Below are 15821 nucleotides of genomic sequence, written 5' to 3'. Positions count from 1 at the left end.
CTGGGAGTGCCAAAGCTTTATTGCGGGACCAGAGATGTGCTGAGAGGGTCGGGGCGCTGCGCGGGGCTACGCGGCATCGGCCGCATCCTCTGTGCTCCGGCGACCGAAGTCCATCCAGTCGGGGTAGAAGTGGTCGTGCAGGGCCTCTACCGCCCCGTTCCCCTGCACGAAGCCTTTGCGGTCGCTCAGTTCTGCGGAGGTGAAGGGAGAGGGTCAGAGCCGCCCGGGACCGGGGGCTGACGCGGGGCAGAGCCGGGAGCTGCGGTACCTGCGAAGACGTGGGGCAGGAAGCGGGAGATGAAGCGCTGCTGCTGCTCCTGGGACGGGGGCTCGGGCCAATCCCGCCGGGCCAGGCTGGAGGTGGGGCGGTGGGAGCCCCCCGGGGCCTTCGCTGCCGGCCGGCACAGACAGGCGGTCACCGCCGCGCTGAGGATGAGGCCGAGGAACACCTTCGTCTTCATGGCTGCGGAGGGAAGGGGGGCGCGAGGCTGCAGCCCACAAACTGGAGCGAGGGATGGGCAGCGATGTGCTAAACGCCAGCGCCCGTCCACCCCTCCCAGGTGTTCCCCACATCCCCCCCCCACGTCCCTCCTCACCTCACGCTGCTGCTCCGGGGGCTCCGCACCTCTCCCTGCGCTCCGTCCGCACTTTTGAAGGCGCCCGCGCTGCGCTCCGCCCCGGGGCGGCTCCGACTGCTGCGGTGTTCGGGGCGCGGAGGTACGCGGGGATGGACGCACACGTCCGCCCACACACACATACATGCAGCCACGCACACGCAGACACGTGCATCCATGGATATGCACGCACACATACATGCATACACATATCTATCCATAGGTGCCCATATCCATATACGCACATCTGTGCACACATATATCCATACACACCCATCCATACACATGCGTGTGTACGTAGGTATACATACATATATACACACATCTCTTTACACACACACTGACTCTGTTCTGAGCCACCCCACAGCAGAACACAGCTCTGTGCCCCACACCAGGACATGGGGGCAGGGGGTCCATGGGGCACCTGGAGGCTGCAGCAGCTGCTGGGCCCCATCCAACATAAAACACGCTGTGATGCTGGACACAAACGTGTGTGTGGACTGTGTACATGCATGTATACACTTACACAGTCATATAGAGGCAGAGATGTAGGTACACAGATAATGTATATTATGTATATACATATGTAAGTGTACGTCTATATACACAGATGTAAGTCTATATGTATCTATGCACAGATGGATGTACTTTGTTGCCTGTATATGTGCCTACACACCCCCAGCAGACACAGATGCACATGCACAGTGTTTCTGAAGAGACAGACAGTGCTGCATAGAAGGGGGTGTGAGGATGGCTCAGCTGCACGGGGTGCTGTGTCCATCTTTGAAGGTTCACAGAAAGGCACAGCCGAACTGTACAGCCACAGAGAATGAGCGTACGGCTGCACAGGGCTATGAAGCAGAGCTGTATTACACATAGGCACAGAGTTGTACCTCTCTCTGTACCACCCCCACACTGCGGTGCTCCCGGGGCGGCTCACCCCCCTCTCTGTGCTCAGAGGAGCAGCACTGAGGCTGCTGTTATCTCACAGAGCCACAGTTCCTCTTGTATTGACCCTCATCCCGCAGTGTTTGGGAACATCTGCCCCATCCCTTCGGTAGAGGATGCAGCAGTGACGCGCTGACATCTGCCCAGCCCAGGCTGTGTTTGCAAAGGGCACCATTCCTCAGATAAACCCCAAACAAATGGGCTTTGGATGGGCAGGAGGCAGCGTGCCCCGCTCCTCCGCTGCCCGCAGAGATCGATGGTTCCCTCTTTGGAGCGATTTTTACAGAGAACAAACAAATTGTTTCGTCATTTCAGGCTCTTAATGGCTCAATCTGGGCCAAATGAGCCGTGCTGTGACGGGCGCACAGCGGCTGCTCCCTGCAGGCCTCGATCTGTGGGGCTGTGATGTGGGACTGCAGTGCCCACAGGGCAGCGGGGCCATCACTGTGCCATCGGAACACTGCAACACAGCCATGGGAGCGGGGACAGCACGGACACCTCACAGCCAGCAGGTAAATGTCCGTCCTTCCTGGAACTGCCTGTCCGTCCCTGTAACCATCCGTCCATCCACAGAACTGCCTGTCCATCCCTGTAGCAGTCCATCCAGGCACACGACCATCTGTCTGCCACACTTCCTGCCACTCAGCCCAAACCCTGCAGCAGGCAGTGCTCGGCTCCTCCAGCCCCAGCTGTGCGTGCAGAGGAAGTGGGGCTGTTTTCTTTACCTTCCTGACACAGGGATCATACAATGTCCCTCAGTGCAGGCAGGAGCCCTGGGCAGGGCTGGCATGCTGTGCCTGTGCTGATGGGTGGGAGTTACTGCAGCAAACTGCTTTCCGGGAGCAAGGTCTCACAGGGAAGTACAGGGCAGCAAGGTGAGCTGACTGTATGGAAAACCAGGCTGAAAGTCAGAGCTTTCCACAGCAGCAAGCAGATGAACAGAGCACGCTTTTTGAGGGCAGCTCCCCGGAGCAGCTCCCAGTGGTCCCACTGCTGCACACATTGGGACAGAGCGGCCTGCAGCGCTGCTGAGGGAAGTGCACGGACTTCCTGCTCTCCACATCTCCAGGCCTGTTGAAAACTGTTCCACTCCTGCTTGTTCAGTGGCCCCCCAGCCACAGCCCGGCCTGCAACAGTGCCTGGATGCGGGGACAGAACCCTCCCTGCAGCAGCATCACAGCTCCTGGCCAGAAGCAGCACTGACCACAAACCACACTTACGGGCAAGCAGCAAGACCTGGTGCAAGGGTTAGCACAGTCCAACCCAGCAAGAGAGTGACTCAACGTCCACTCATGCTGTTTACTTCAACTTTGGCCAGGGATGAGGAAGTGCAGCACCAAAGTTGCTCTGTGTTCCCCTTCCTATGCTGGGTCGCACTACACTGAGCACAGTGCTCACAGCTGCACAGCAGAGCAGCTCCATGCAGCACATGGGCTTCAGCTCCTACAGTGCTGTGCCCTACAGAGGGACAATGCCACTGCTCACCAAAACAAAGCACTTTGGCTTCAAAGAGCAACTGAATCCACCAAGCCAATACTTTTCAAAACCATTTTTATTTAAATAAGACTTTAAATACATTACATAAAACATTAAAAATGAAACAAAAGATCTGTTTCTTCACAGGGCATTAGGCAGCAGTTGCTAGTAACATGTAAGCTCTGCAGCTCTATTTACAATGATACTTGTTACATTAGTCCAAAATTGATCCCTTGTCAGAAGTTTAACCCAGGGTGATGGTTCCTTCAGGTACAGCAGCCCACAATCTTTGGGCTTGCGTGACATCAGTACCTGCCAGGCCAGGATTGCAGACATCCAGCCTAAAAGTCACTCCTCTTGCTCAGCTGCCCCAGATCACTCTACCAGCGGGAATGACACAGCCTACAGAGAGGGTCCTGTCTGCCCTGGCTGTGTCACAGCTCAGCCCGTTGCTGCAGGGCCACCATGGTCACTGCCCACGGAAACAAGAGGGCCACAGGGGGGGAGGTGGGGGCAGTCCCTGGGCTCAGCGGGGAGCAGCCAGGCACCTGTGGCGTTGTCCAGCCTGAAGCCAAACGCCTGAGTTACCTCTGTTAAATGAGGGACAGCAAGACGAGATAGCATGGGCTCTTGTCAGTTTATTACATCACTGAATTACAGTCCAGACTGAACAGTGGACCCAAGAATGTTACATTACACAAACCGACTGGTTTTAAACTTATGACAAGGGACAGATGGGAATCTCATTGTAAGGAAATCTTCTTGCATAAAGCTTCAGTGGCCCATGGGCACTTAAAACCCATGGACTTTCAGCTGGTCGTCTTTGGCCAGTCCAATCTGCAAGAAAAGAAATGCACTTTATAGCACCTCACACCACACACACACCTCTGTGAGCACCCATACGCAGTCTGCACTGCAGAACCATCAAATCCCTGCTTCGCCCTAAAGCACACATTGAAAACAAGACTGCAACTGCAGAACCTCACAGTACGACGCATTCCTCCAGCAAATACCTCAGTGAGCACAGGAGCAGCCTCCTCCCTCCTCTGCTCTTTTGCACACAGTCAGGTTCTGCCCCGCTATTACAGCGCTCGCCCCCAGCTCAGCAGTGGAGCCATACCTCGACGAGGAACTGGCAGATGTTCTTGCGTTGGTCGCCCTGCAGCTGAATCACTTCTCCATACTCAGGGTGCTCGATCACAGTACCATTGCAGGCAAATTTCTGGGGAAGGAAGAAGGACCCCTCAGGACGACAAAACCTGGGACTGCTACCCCGGCCCCACAGCCCCCCGTGTGCCGCTGCCCCCCCGGCCCCACACAGCGCCCACAGCCCACCTTCTTGAACGCCTTCACCAGTTTCTTTTTATCGTAATCATCCGCGATGCCCTGGACAGTGGTGAGGGTCTTCCTGCCGTTCCGCTGCTGGATCCTTATATGGATGTAGTCCTCAGTGCCGGCAGGAAGCAGGTCATCACCCTTACTTGCATCAGCAAAGGGGTCTGCGGAGAGAGACCGTCAGCGCCGGCCCCGCCCCGCCGCGCTCCCATTGGCCCTCCCGCCCGCCCGTCACCCTCCAGCCCCGCCCCCTCCCCGCCTCCCCGCCCCCCCCCCGCGGCTGACGCAACGCGGCCCCGGAGCGCAGCTGCGCCACGGGGCGGGGCCGCCGCAGGGAGGGGCCGCTGGGCCCGGCCCGGCCCCGCGCCGCACAAAGGCCTCACCGAAGGGTTGGAGGTTCTGGATAGCGGACATACGATACGCTTCCCTTCCCTCGGCGAGGCGGCGGCGGCGGGCGGCGGCGGAGGCGGCGGCGCGGCGGGTGGTGGCGGCGGCGCGAGCGGCTGAGACGGAGGATGCTCTCGCGGCGGCGGCTGCGGACGCTGTCACGGGGGCGGGACCGGCACCGCCCGTTTATATACCATCTCCGTGTGACGTCAGCACGCACGGGAAACGAGCGCGGCGATTGGCCGCCCCTCGGGGGCGTCACGACGTACGGCCGAACGCGGCCACGCCCCGCCTGGCGCGACGGGAGCCGTACGCATGCGCAGTTCGAGGCCGTGCGGGGGGAGGGGGGTGCGGCGGCACGCGGGGTGGCGCATGCGCAGTGCGGTGGCGCCTCGCGGGGCGCGGGGGGGTCCCGCTGTGCTGCGGCCGCGCTGCCCCCGGCGGCCCCAACGGCTCCGCACGGCGCGGCGCTGTCCTCCCGTGTGCGGGGCCCTCCCGCCGCGTGCCGTCCGCTCCCCGCGACGGCCGCAGCCCTCCCGGCCCCCTCCCCGCCCCGCGAGGGCCCCACGTCGGGGTCTGACGCTGCGGAGCCCCCCCCCGGGCCGCTCCCCCCGCGCTGTGGCGGTGCGGACGGCTCTGTGAGGTCCCGGCCCGGGGGGACCCACGGCCCCCATCCCCGGCGGTCGGCGGAGGCCCGCAGGCCGTGCTGGCGGCGGAGCAGCCCCGGGAGCAGCGGGGTGAGCCCGGCCGCGCCGCCGGGGGTGGAAACGGGGCCGAACGTTCCCCGCGGCGGTCGCGCTTCGCGCGGCTTCGGGGGTCGCACTGCGCGGTCGGGCCGCGGCTCTGAGCTCCGAGCGGCCGCGATCGGCTGCGGCTGCGCGGCTGTCCGCAGTGCGGCGCGGCCCCTCACAGAGCGCTCCTCGCAGGGCTGAGCGCCGCGTTCGGCTCCGAGATGTGCTCAAAATGCTCCGAGGCGCGGACGCCGAGCACGAGATCCCCCGCGTGGGGATGCGGCCCGAAGCCGTGAGGTCCGTATGGAGCTTAAACGCCTCCGGGCGCGGGGACGGAACGGAGCTGCGCTGCTCAGCACACGGCGAGCGCCGCTCTGCGGCCGTCCGAGCCCCGAAGCGGTGCCGTGGATTTGAGGGATGATTGGCGCCGGGATGCGCCGCCCTCTGCGGCCCTCTGCGGCCGTGGCAGCCGTCGCACGGTGGGGACGCGTCGTCCGTGGGGCTTCGATTGAGACACCCCGTTCATTACCTCGTGCCGGGTAGAAGGGATCGCTCGCTTGGCTGTGCTTCGGCACCTCTCTGGTGTTTCTAAAGCATCTGTCGCTTTTCCGTGTCGTTACGTGCTAAAGTTGTCATTAAAATGTGAATTTGCTCCACACCCGCCGTGACCCGCAGACAGCGCTTCTCAGCCCTCCATTTCTGCTCGGTTTTCCCTCTCCCGGCCGTCTCCCGCAGCCACGAACCGCCCCGTCCGGACCGCGGAGGGGGAATCGGGCGATGTCGGCGCAGTTCGATGTGCGCGACGGGCAGAGCGCTGCCAACGGAGCGCTTTTATCGCCAGGGCTCCATCAGAGCACAGAGCTGCGGGCCCCGCGCTGCCCACGAGGTGGCAATGCTGCTCCGTCCGCCCGCACGGCGGTTCTGCAGCGGCTGCGCCGTTCCTAGAAACCAGCTTTTCTCCTCCGACATCCTGCGGCCTCCGTGTGACCGCATGGAGCTGGATTCGGGAGGAGCCGCATTTCTGGTGTACGCTGTTTGATCCCATCAGCACCAGCGGTAAATGTGCTCCTGGATCGCACCGCAGCACGGCAGCGGTGAGCACAGTGCCGTGGGGCAAAGGCCGTGCAGGGAATCCCGGTCACCGTCCCTTCTGCACGGGGCCACTGCTGGGAATGCCCGTCCCAAAGGTGGCAAACCCTGCAACAACACGGAGCGATTGTGCTGATCTGTGCCCGCCCGACTGCCGTGAAACACAACGGTGCGCTGTGTGCTGCTGGGATGGAGGCACTGTAACGGGTTTGTGTGAAGGGGAACTCCCGGCGCTCCGTCCCCACGCACAGCAACGCGTCCCGGTGCCATCCCGCCGTGTGCTGCAGGAAGCAGCTGTGGGCACCTTCAGCTCCGTCCTCCCCCAGTGACCCTCTGCAGCACTTCGCCGTGGTGCTGTTACGGTGTCCCGCAGGGTGTGCTCAGCCCGCTGCATGGGGCTGAGGGCACGCTCTGCACCCCGGCGTCCTGCCCTGCCCCGGGCTGCGGCCCTTCCTCCCGTGCTCAGCCTTCGCCACCCCCGGCTGTGAAACCTCCGCTCTCCACGAGGTGCCAGGAGAGCTCTGAGCACGGGGCTCTCTGGGAGCGCTGCTGCGCTGCAAGCAGGAACAAGCTCCGCTCTCTGCTGCCTGGCAGTCCCTGCAGCAATGGGGGCTGTGCAGCTCCTCCTCGGGCAGGGACATGTGGCCGTGGCCGTGGCCGTGGCATGGGGTGGGGTGGCAGCTCCAGACCAAGGGACTGTGCTCGTACTGTGCATCGTGCATTTGTCCCCTTGCCTGCATTTGGGGCTGCAGCATGCTGTGGGTTTGCTGCAGAAAAGATCAAATCCCTTTCCACCCCGGCCACGCCCTGCATTGCTCCTTGGGGCTGTCCTGCAGCAGGATGGTTCACATCCCCCTGGCTGAGGTTCATATCCCTACACACATCGCTCACATCATAGGACGGTGCTGAGCAGGGTTGTGCTGGGAGCCCTCACCCAGGCACTCAGCAGCAGCCAGGAGCAGCGGAGCAGCCCAAACTCACAGCAGGGAGCAGGGATTGGGGTGGGGAGGTGGGGAGATCTCCCCCACCATGCCCCACGTTGTCCCTGTCTGCCCTGTGCAGCTCCGCTGTGTAGCAGAGCTGCTGCTTTGGGGCACGGTGATCCCCCTGCATGAACCGCCTCTGGGGATGCCCCCTCCTCACTCAGTGACGGGGAGTGAGGCCAAAGGCTCTTCTGCTGTGGAGAGGCTGAGATATGGCATTAAGGCAGCTCAGGGAGCAGGACAGGGGGCCGGGCAGGTTCTCATGCTCAGTCTCCTGACAGGCACAGGGCTGACTCAGAGCCATACCAGCGCATCGGGGACTGCTGTGCTCAGCAGCTCTCGGCCCCTTTCCCACATGTCAGCAAAGGCGCCGCTGCCAGGTGTGCCTGCTGTCCCACTGCTCACACAGTGGGGTCACGCTGTGGCTGAAGGATGGTAAAGAGGTGCTGTGAGAAGGGGCTGAGCTGCCAGGGCCAGATCGGCACAGCCAGATCCCAGTGGGGTGCAGCAGGGCTGGGGCTGAGGCAGATGAACATACTGGGACATGGGGGGCAGTGGGGCTGTAGCACGTCTCCTGGGGAGTAGAGACAGTGGGGCTGGGAGCACATTGCTCCCCACTGCATGCCAGGGAGAGGTCATGGGGAAACGTGAGCTGGGCCCAGCCCTGGGCAGCTCCCAGCCCTGGGAGGTTGGTGCCATACAACAGCTGGGTCTGGGCCCTGTCCTGGGCACCCACTCACGGCGTATTTCCAGTGCTGTGGGCAGGACAGTGAGGCCCATGGTGTGGCAGAGCCCCTTTCAGCCAGGAGCTGCTCCACAGCCAGCACAGCGCTGTGCTCTGCACCGTCACAGAACGGCTCGGATCAGAAGGGACCTCAACGATCACAGAGTTAAATGGGAGTGAGGTGCTGGGCTGCTGAGCTGGGGAGGGGGGACCGGGGCTGCTCTGAGTGAGTGCAGCTGCGATGGCAGCAGCAGAGGTGGCAGTGCCAGGCAGAGTGCCACAGCCCCGCTCTGCTGACTGAGCTGAGGGACGGGACAAGGCAGCCGAAGCCCTTGCTCAGCACCCGCTTTGCCCCACTTCGCGTTTCCCTTACGAGGCAAAACCCACGAGGCGTGTGCAGGAACGCTCGCCCCAGCCCTGCGCCGCTCCCTGCTCGGCGCTGCCTACACGCAGCAACTCCCCGAGGGCCAAACACGGGCCGTCCGCCAGCGCCTTCCGCACAGCCGTGTCCGGGCACAGCCCGGCGCCGCGGGGATCGGCCGCTTACACAACGCAGCCACCGCCCCGCCCGGCCGACGGGAGCGGCACGCAGCGCCGCGAGCTGCCCGCGCCCCTCCGCGGGGACAGCGTGGTCCCCGTGCTGCCACGTCCCGCGGCTGTCCCTTGTGTGCTCCGGGCTCAGGGGCACAGTGGCAGCCGTGTGCTCTGCCCGCCCCACAGGGCCCTTATCTCAACCAGCAGTGTGTGTCGGCCTGGAAGGGGAATGGGGAACTAACGTGGGCTGTGTCAAGGTTGGCCACAGCCCGGCCTCTGTCCCTGCTTTTGGCTGGGAGAAGTCCGTGAGCAAAGCGCCCGTCTGCCTGCAGGACGCTGCCACCCCTGCAGGCCCCAGATCTGCTGCTGCCCTTCTGCTGGCACTCAAGTTGGTGCCTGCATCAGACCCCAAACCCCAAACCCCACATGGAGATTGCTGTCACCCTGAGCTGCACGGGCAGACATGGGCACAGCTCTCCCAGCGGCCAACATGCTCCAGGCTGCCCCGGACAGCCACACCAAGACAAAGCTGCTGCCTTTCCACCGCAGTCTCAGCCCCACGCTCACCGGGACCCCCCTGGGCTGGCAGCGGGTTTGGGTGAAACCCATGGGGCTGAGGTCGGCTGCTCCCCACAGCCAGAAGCACCACAGCGTGCCGACCCTGCCCAGGTCTGTGCTCTGCATCACCCTGCTCCAGGACAGGCTCCATGTGGATCTCAACCTTTGCTTTTCAGACCCTGGCTGCAGCCTAATGAGGAGCAGCAGCAAACACACGCTGGGAGCCTCTTCAAGCTGGGGCTCCATGCTGAGCCCATTGCCACGCACCCCATGGGCAGGGGCTGCACAGCAGACCCCCAGGGCTGTGCTGGGGGGGCTCCAGCTGCACTCACCTGGCAGCCATTTTGGGGCCATGGCCGTGCCCTGCCATGGCATGCCCAGCGCCAGGCGGGGAGCAGAGAGGTGGGGGCCCCCCCGGCGCGTTCCCATCAGTGTCAGCGCCGCCGCCCCGCAGGAGCCGGGTGTGCCGGGAACCGCCTGCGCCTCCGATTGCAAAACAGCCGGGCCGGGCCGGGCGCTGGTGCCACATTCCCAGCAGCTCCCGGGAGGTGCTGGAGGCCAAGGTGGTCCCCCCTTGCATCCTGCAGAGCCCCCGCGGATGTCCCGAATGCCATCTGGGGTCCCTCTCACAGCAGAGGAGGTGGGGAGGGATGCAGGCATGGAGCTGTGGTCTGAGTGTGGAGCAGCACCGGGTGTGGGAACCGCGTGCCATGCGTGGCTGCAGCACGGCCATGGTTGCGCTCCAGGCTGCGGATGCAGCGCCCAGCTCCTGCCCTGAGCTGCAGAAGGTGGGCTCACTGCCGGGCTGTGCCAGGCTGTGCTGGCCTGGCTGCTGTCAACCACATCCCAGGGCTCACAGATGGGCCGGGGACTGCCGCTGGGTGCACGGCCTCACTGCAGTGAAGCTCACATTCCTGCAGCAGCTTTTGCTACTGCTCAGTGCTGTGGCACATGCTGGCCAGGATGGCAGTGCCATGGTGACCCCAACGCCGTGTCCCCAGCACAGGGTGGGAAGCATGGCGATGGCTGGAGGTCAGTGGAGCCGTGCAGTGAAGCTGGACCAGGGCTGCCCACAGCTCCCCAGGGTCACAGGGACATGGTGAGGCGCAGGGGACAGGAGAGACGCAGAACCTTCTCTTCTGGTTTAGCACCAGGAGGGCCGACATGTCTGATGGCGCTCAGTGAGTCCTGCCCTGTGTACAATGGGGGGAATGCTGACACTCTGCTGGTTTCTGACCCCTCAGCACATCCCACCTCTCCCTCTCCCACCCACAGGCCTGTGTGGGTGGCCACAGGCCTCCCACCCTAGCCACGTGTGCCAAACAAAGCAAGGGCTGAAGTACCTCCTTGGCCCAACACAGCCACTCGTGAGGCTCTGATCTCCTGGGGACACCAGTGTGAAGCCCCCAGCTCTGTGTCACTGAGACCCACACGCTGTGAGCCTGTGGGTTTGGCTGCTCAGAGCCCAGCTGTGCCGGTGTATGGGCCTGCTTGGCACTGCACAGGGACAGGGCAGGCGTGAGCCCCCCCGGAGCTGTGGGACCCCCGGGCAGCAGCGCTGGGCTGGTTGTGCCTGCAGTGCGGGTGAGCCCGAGCCGGGGCCAAAGGGGTCCCTCTGCCCACCGAGCTCCCTGGGCACAGCAGCGCGGGCAGAGAGCTGTTTCTCAGGCTCTGGCTGATGGTGAAAGCTGTTTCATAGGCGTGGGCCGAAAGGAATGCAAACCCTCTGAAGTCCTCAGTAATTACTGCCGGGCGAGTTGCAGCGTGGAGCCGAGCCCCAGCCGCGGGCGTGGGAGCGAGCGGGTGACGCACCGACCCGTCCCCTCCTGCCCCAGGAACGCAACGCGGTGACTCACGGGGCCGCGGGGCGGGTGGGGACACGCGGCGTGAATGGGAACGCGCCGAGTGCCGGGGCTGCACCCCACTGCAGGGTAGAGCCCCGCGTCCCACAGCCGCTCACCCCGTGGGGCCGAGTACCCCGTGCTGCCCGCCCCTCGGGCACCGAGCCCGGCTCTGTCCCCAGAGACAGAGCCGGTGTCACCGGGCAGAGGGAATGCTGCTCCCCGGCTCTGCAGACGGCTCGGGCTGCGCAGTAGCCCTCGCACCCCTCCAGCACCCCCTAAGCATCCCTCTCCCAGCCGGCTCTGCAGACGCAGCCCCGGACGGTGTCACCCGGCCGTGTTTCGGACAGCCCTGAGCCAACCCGTGCCCAACTGCCTCTCAGCGCTGCGCTGCGGCCGGCGTTCGGCCCGCCACGGGGGGCTGTGCGGCCATACGGCGGTGCGCCGGGCGGCCTCGGGCCTGGCAGGGAGCACAGCGGGGTCGGCAGTGGGGCACCCCAGAGGGAGGGGCTGGGGCGGGTCGGGGGCTGTGGCAGAGCAGAGGCGCAGCTACAGAACCGCACGTCCCGCAGCAGCGCGGAGCCACGCGTCACAGCAGGGGCTGCATGGCCGCTTCCGAGCGGAGCGGCTGCTGGTGCCGTCCACCGCAGTGACTCAGAGTTACCCGCAGACGTGCGCGCACATTCTTGCACATACATGTGCACCGCTCACACGTGTGCGTGCCGTCCCCTCCCCCCTCCGCCCGAGAAGGGCTCGGCTCTGTCAGCCACGCACCGGCGCAGCCCCCGCTCCGGGACGCGGAGCCCGACCTGGAGCAGCACCGAGCTGCGTGCGGGGCTCCGCGCCCTACGCCTGCGGGGTGCCGTCTGCAGGCCCTGCACGCAGCGCGCCCGCACCACGAGCACTTGTGGGCTGCAGGCAGGGAACGGCTTCCCGCACTGCAGTACCCCCGCACGGCCCTGCCCGCACCGCACCCCGCTGAGCTCCAGACCACCCCGTGTATCCCAGCGCACGCTACTGCACCCCGCGCCCCCCCGCGCCGCTCCTCGCAGCCGCTGCCGTCCCACCCCGCCCCGCCGCACCCCGCCCCGTTCCCGTCCCGCTCCGCCACCAGCGGAGGGCGCCCGTGGGCAGCGTTTGTGCCTCCGGCAGCGCCCGGCGCGTCCCCGCGGGGTTCGGGATCGCTCATCAGCGCGTCCCTGTTGGGCTCAGGGGTCCGTGCGGATCCGTGGGGTCCCAGCGGGTCCCTGCAGGAGGGCCCGACCCCGTCCCAGCGCGTCCCGGAGCCCCAGCGCATCTCTCCCCGCACTGCCCCGCTCCGTGTGCCACCCCGCCCGGGGACACCGCTGCCACCGCCGCCGGGGGCTCCCAGGGCAGCGCCGGGCCGGCAGCACGGCTGGGGGTGCCGGGCTGAGGGGTTACCCCGAGGGTTCGCTTCCCTGCAGTGGCTGAGCGCAGATATTGGGATTAAAAAAAATCAAATAAATAATAATGAAAAAAAAAAACAACGGGGAAAGAGCTGATGCGAAGAAGAGGCTGATAATTACTGTTGCTTATCGGGAGGATCGGCCGCGCTCCAGGCGAGAGGAGCACAGTGCCAAGCGCGGTGCCGGGCCCGGGCAGATCCCAGCCCTGTGCCAGACAGCCGCCCGCGGCCCTTCGCTTTGAACGCCGCACAGAAAACCATTAAGTGCTGCGAGGCGTGCGCTGCGCCGGCGGGCTGGAGGCAACCCAGAGCCCGCGGATAGCGGGGGGCCGGCGGCGCCGAGCGGCAGCGGGGCGGGGGGTGACGGGTCGGAGCGTACGGCCACAGCCCCCTCCGAGGGGCCGGGATCACAGCCAGCGCCCACCGAGGATTGGGGCTTCCCTGGCGAGAGCCCCGGGAGCGCAGTGCCCGCAGGGAGCGCTGCCATCGCTCGCACCCGTCCGGTTCGCAGAGCGCGGCTCAGCGCTCACAGCCGCCCGAGCGCAGCGCTGTGGGCAGAGTGAAAGCGGCCGCCGCCGCTCTCGGCCCGCGGTCACCGTGGGAGAGAATGCGCGCAACTCCGCGCTGTGTGCCGGGGTGAGAGCGGTGAGCAGACGGGGCGTGATCGCGTTTGCGCACTGCCAAGACGAGGGTGAGGAAATGCAAGAGCCGCTCGCTATCTGGAAGACAGATGCTGAACAAATGATGTGGGAAATTCCGAAGGTTGGGGATTGCTGTGGAGACAGCTGAAACACTTCGCGATAGCTTGAGAGTTTGGCTCTTCTCAGACACAAGAGCTTGTCTGGGGTAACATAAGCTCTGTTTGTCGTTCTGCCTCTCCCTTGCCAAGCCCTGGCCGTGCCCCTGAGTGCAGCCCGAAGGAAATCCCAGGAAGAGCTCTGGGCTCTGCACCAGGGAATCCCCGGCCCTGGGATGCTCTGTGCGCGGCTGCTGCCTCGAGTTGCTGAGCGGGGCGGGGACGACACCGCAGCGCCTTCGGGGGCACCAATGGAACACAGCAGGCTGCCCAGGGCCCCATCCAGCCCGGTCCTGAGCACCTCCAGGACACCCACAGCTTCTCTGTGCCTCACCGCCCTCATACGACAGACTTCCTCCCTAAAAGTCATCCCCGTGAGCTCCCCTCCCATCAGCCCCTCGCCCTGCTGGTCCCACTGCTCCTATAACTGCTCCATCCTGCTGTCAGCACGCTGGGAGCAGGGAACAGCTGGTTGGCCTCGAGCATCACTCGCTGCCCATCGCCCACATCCCATCTCTCACTGCCAACGCCCCTCTCCCAGCTCTGCCTGCCGGCTGAACGCCCCGGGTCTGCCCAGGAGAGAGTTTCCATTGCACACTCACCATAAAGATTCCTTTCATGGTAACAAACCTAAGAATGCTTTTTTCCAGATACTGTGTGGGGGCTGTCAGGACATGTCCTGGAAGATGATAAAGAATCAGCAGCCGAGATAAAAAGAAAGGCAGTGCACTTCACTCCACGCCTTGATGTATTTGTTACCCATCCTGGTGCTGCTCGGCCCTACGGAGCGGAGCTGCCAGCGGGGCACAGCCCGTCCCTTCCACGCAGCCCTCCCAGCGCCGCGTCCTTCAGCTCTTCCTACAGAGCTGTGAAGTGCCGTGAATTGCACTTAGGCGAAGCTGGCCCACGGGGGAAACACAATGATTCCTAATTAGCTCTCATTCATTACATTAAAAGCTCAATTAAGTGCTATTGTCTGAGGCAAGCGCAGCACGCTGACCCCGGCCTTTCACGGCAGCCCTCAGCACTCAGCTGTCCCTGCTGCAGCTCAGCCCCATCCCACGCCGCACACCTGCGGCACAGATAGCATCTGCGGCGCGCCTCTGGCTGGAACGGGCGCCGACGGCGTCTCGCGAATGTTGTGATGTATTTTTATCTCAGGGGAATTTACCGTGGGTGTCTCAGGAGAGCCTGGGAGGCAGAATTCTTCCACCACGAGCTGAGGAGGGCAGCGCTGCAGGCTGCGGCTGCCAGGGGATTCCGGGAGGGTCAGCGGGGCAGCAGCGGGATTAACTGAGGGCTGAACTTCTGTATTCCGACGGTATTGAACGAAGGCCCCGAATTCGGGACTTTCTGCCCGTGGCGCTGTGGCAGAGCTTTGCCTCTTCGTGGCAGTTGTCACCTTTGGGTTTGGGATGCGGTGGGGCTCTGAGCGTGCAGGCAGAGCTCAGCGCAGGGTCTGCCCAGTGCCGGGGCTCGGGGCCGACGTGGGAATCGCTCACGGCGCGAAGTGTTCGCCGAGAGCCGCAGTGTGAGCGAAGCCAGCACAGCTGCACAGCTCGGCGCAGGGGTGGCCGAGGAGCGCGGCTCCCACACGGCGCTGTGCCACCGGCACTGCTGGGAAACGCCGACCCCCCGCGCCGGAGGGCAGCGCGCCAGCAGCGAGGTCAGAGCCACACATCTGCCTGGGCTGCAGTGCGCTCCTCCGCGCTCTGCTGCTGCCCGGCCCCGGCCCCGGCTCTCAGAGGGACGCGGCACTGCCATCCCCATTTGCAGAGTGTGCAGTGTTGAGAATCAAAACACGAATCCGGAGCAAATGAGCTCCGAGGCTGTTCTGCAGAGCACAGCCCTCAGCTGAGGTCCCGCACCGACCCCGGCCGGGCTGCTCCGTCCCACCGCCCTCTGCTGCTGCGGGACAGCACAACTCCCTGCGAAGGCCTTCAGGTGCACCGCGGATGCAGCTAGATGTTGTTGCTGTTGTGATCTTCAGGGAATAGATGAAAGGAAGGAGGCACCCCGAATTACCGAGGGTGAGGCTGTGGGAACATTTTAGCAGCTCCAAAATCGGTTAAGTTCTTTAGAATGTGAAAACAGCCAGAGGGGCCCCGGGAAGGAAGGAGATCACCGCGGGAGAGAAGTACAAAAGCTGCCTAATCCCCATAACTCCATCGCTGCCTCACAGGAACCTCTGCTAAAAGCAAGAATCACTTCTCTTATCCGCAGATGACATCTCTGGAGCCAGCCAGGCCAGCAGCTTGGGTGTGCGATTTTCCACTGCATACTGCAACACCTGGCGCCGCATCACTGAAGGGATTGTTTTTTTCCAAGCAAAGAATACAACGGCGCAGTGTCTCCCTTCCTGCTCCTCTGCTGCCTTTC

The 15821-nt window shown here is 64.1% G+C and overlaps 2 protein-coding genes across 2 annotated transcripts; both read right to left on the bottom strand.

Annotated features, from left to right (window-relative positions):
- Window positions 1-2: 2 nt before the first annotated feature.
- On the bottom strand, window positions 3-651 carry LOC396365 (preprogastrin). Its single transcript, NM_205400.1, is given in 3 exon segments — window positions 3-191; window positions 269-463; window positions 597-651. Coding segments are annotated over 2 exon segments (318 nt in total). The 5' UTR covers window positions 462-463; window positions 597-651; the 3' UTR covers window positions 3-66.
- Window positions 652-3096: 2445 nt separating this feature from the next.
- EIF1 (eukaryotic translation initiation factor 1) lies at window positions 3097-4910 on the bottom strand. The gene is made up of 4 exons (NM_001167735.2): window positions 4757-4910; window positions 4374-4537; window positions 4159-4260; window positions 3097-3875 (listed from the first exon to the last, which is right to left on the bottom strand). The coding sequence occupies exons 1-4, from the start codon at window positions 4785-4787 to the stop codon at window positions 3831-3833; spliced, it is 342 nt and encodes a 113-aa protein (NP_001161207.1). The 5' UTR covers window positions 4788-4910; the 3' UTR covers window positions 3097-3830.
- Between the last annotated feature and the right edge of the window lie 10911 nt (window positions 4911-15821).

Source organism: Gallus gallus, chromosome 27 (genome assembly GCF_016699485.2).
Source record: "Gallus gallus isolate bGalGal1 chromosome 27, bGalGal1.mat.broiler.GRCg7b, whole genome shotgun sequence".
NCBI lineage: Eukaryota > Metazoa > Chordata > Aves > Galliformes > Phasianidae > Gallus > Gallus gallus.
The sequence above is the reverse complement of the archived record's forward strand: the minus strand, read 5'-3'. Positions and strand labels throughout refer to the sequence as shown.

Coding starts and splice junctions, on each gene's coding strand:
- EIF1 (NM_001167735.2), bottom strand. CDS start 4,787: ATGTCCGCTATCCAGAACCTCCAACCCTTCG. Junction 4,538..4,756: donor CCAGAACCTCCAACCCTTCG/GTGAGGCCTTTG, acceptor CTCTCTCCGCAG/ACCCCTTTGCTGATGCAAGT. Junction 4,261..4,373: donor TGGTGAAGGCGTTCAAGAAG/GTGGGCTGTGGG, acceptor TTCCTTCCCCAG/AAATTTGCCTGCAATGGTAC.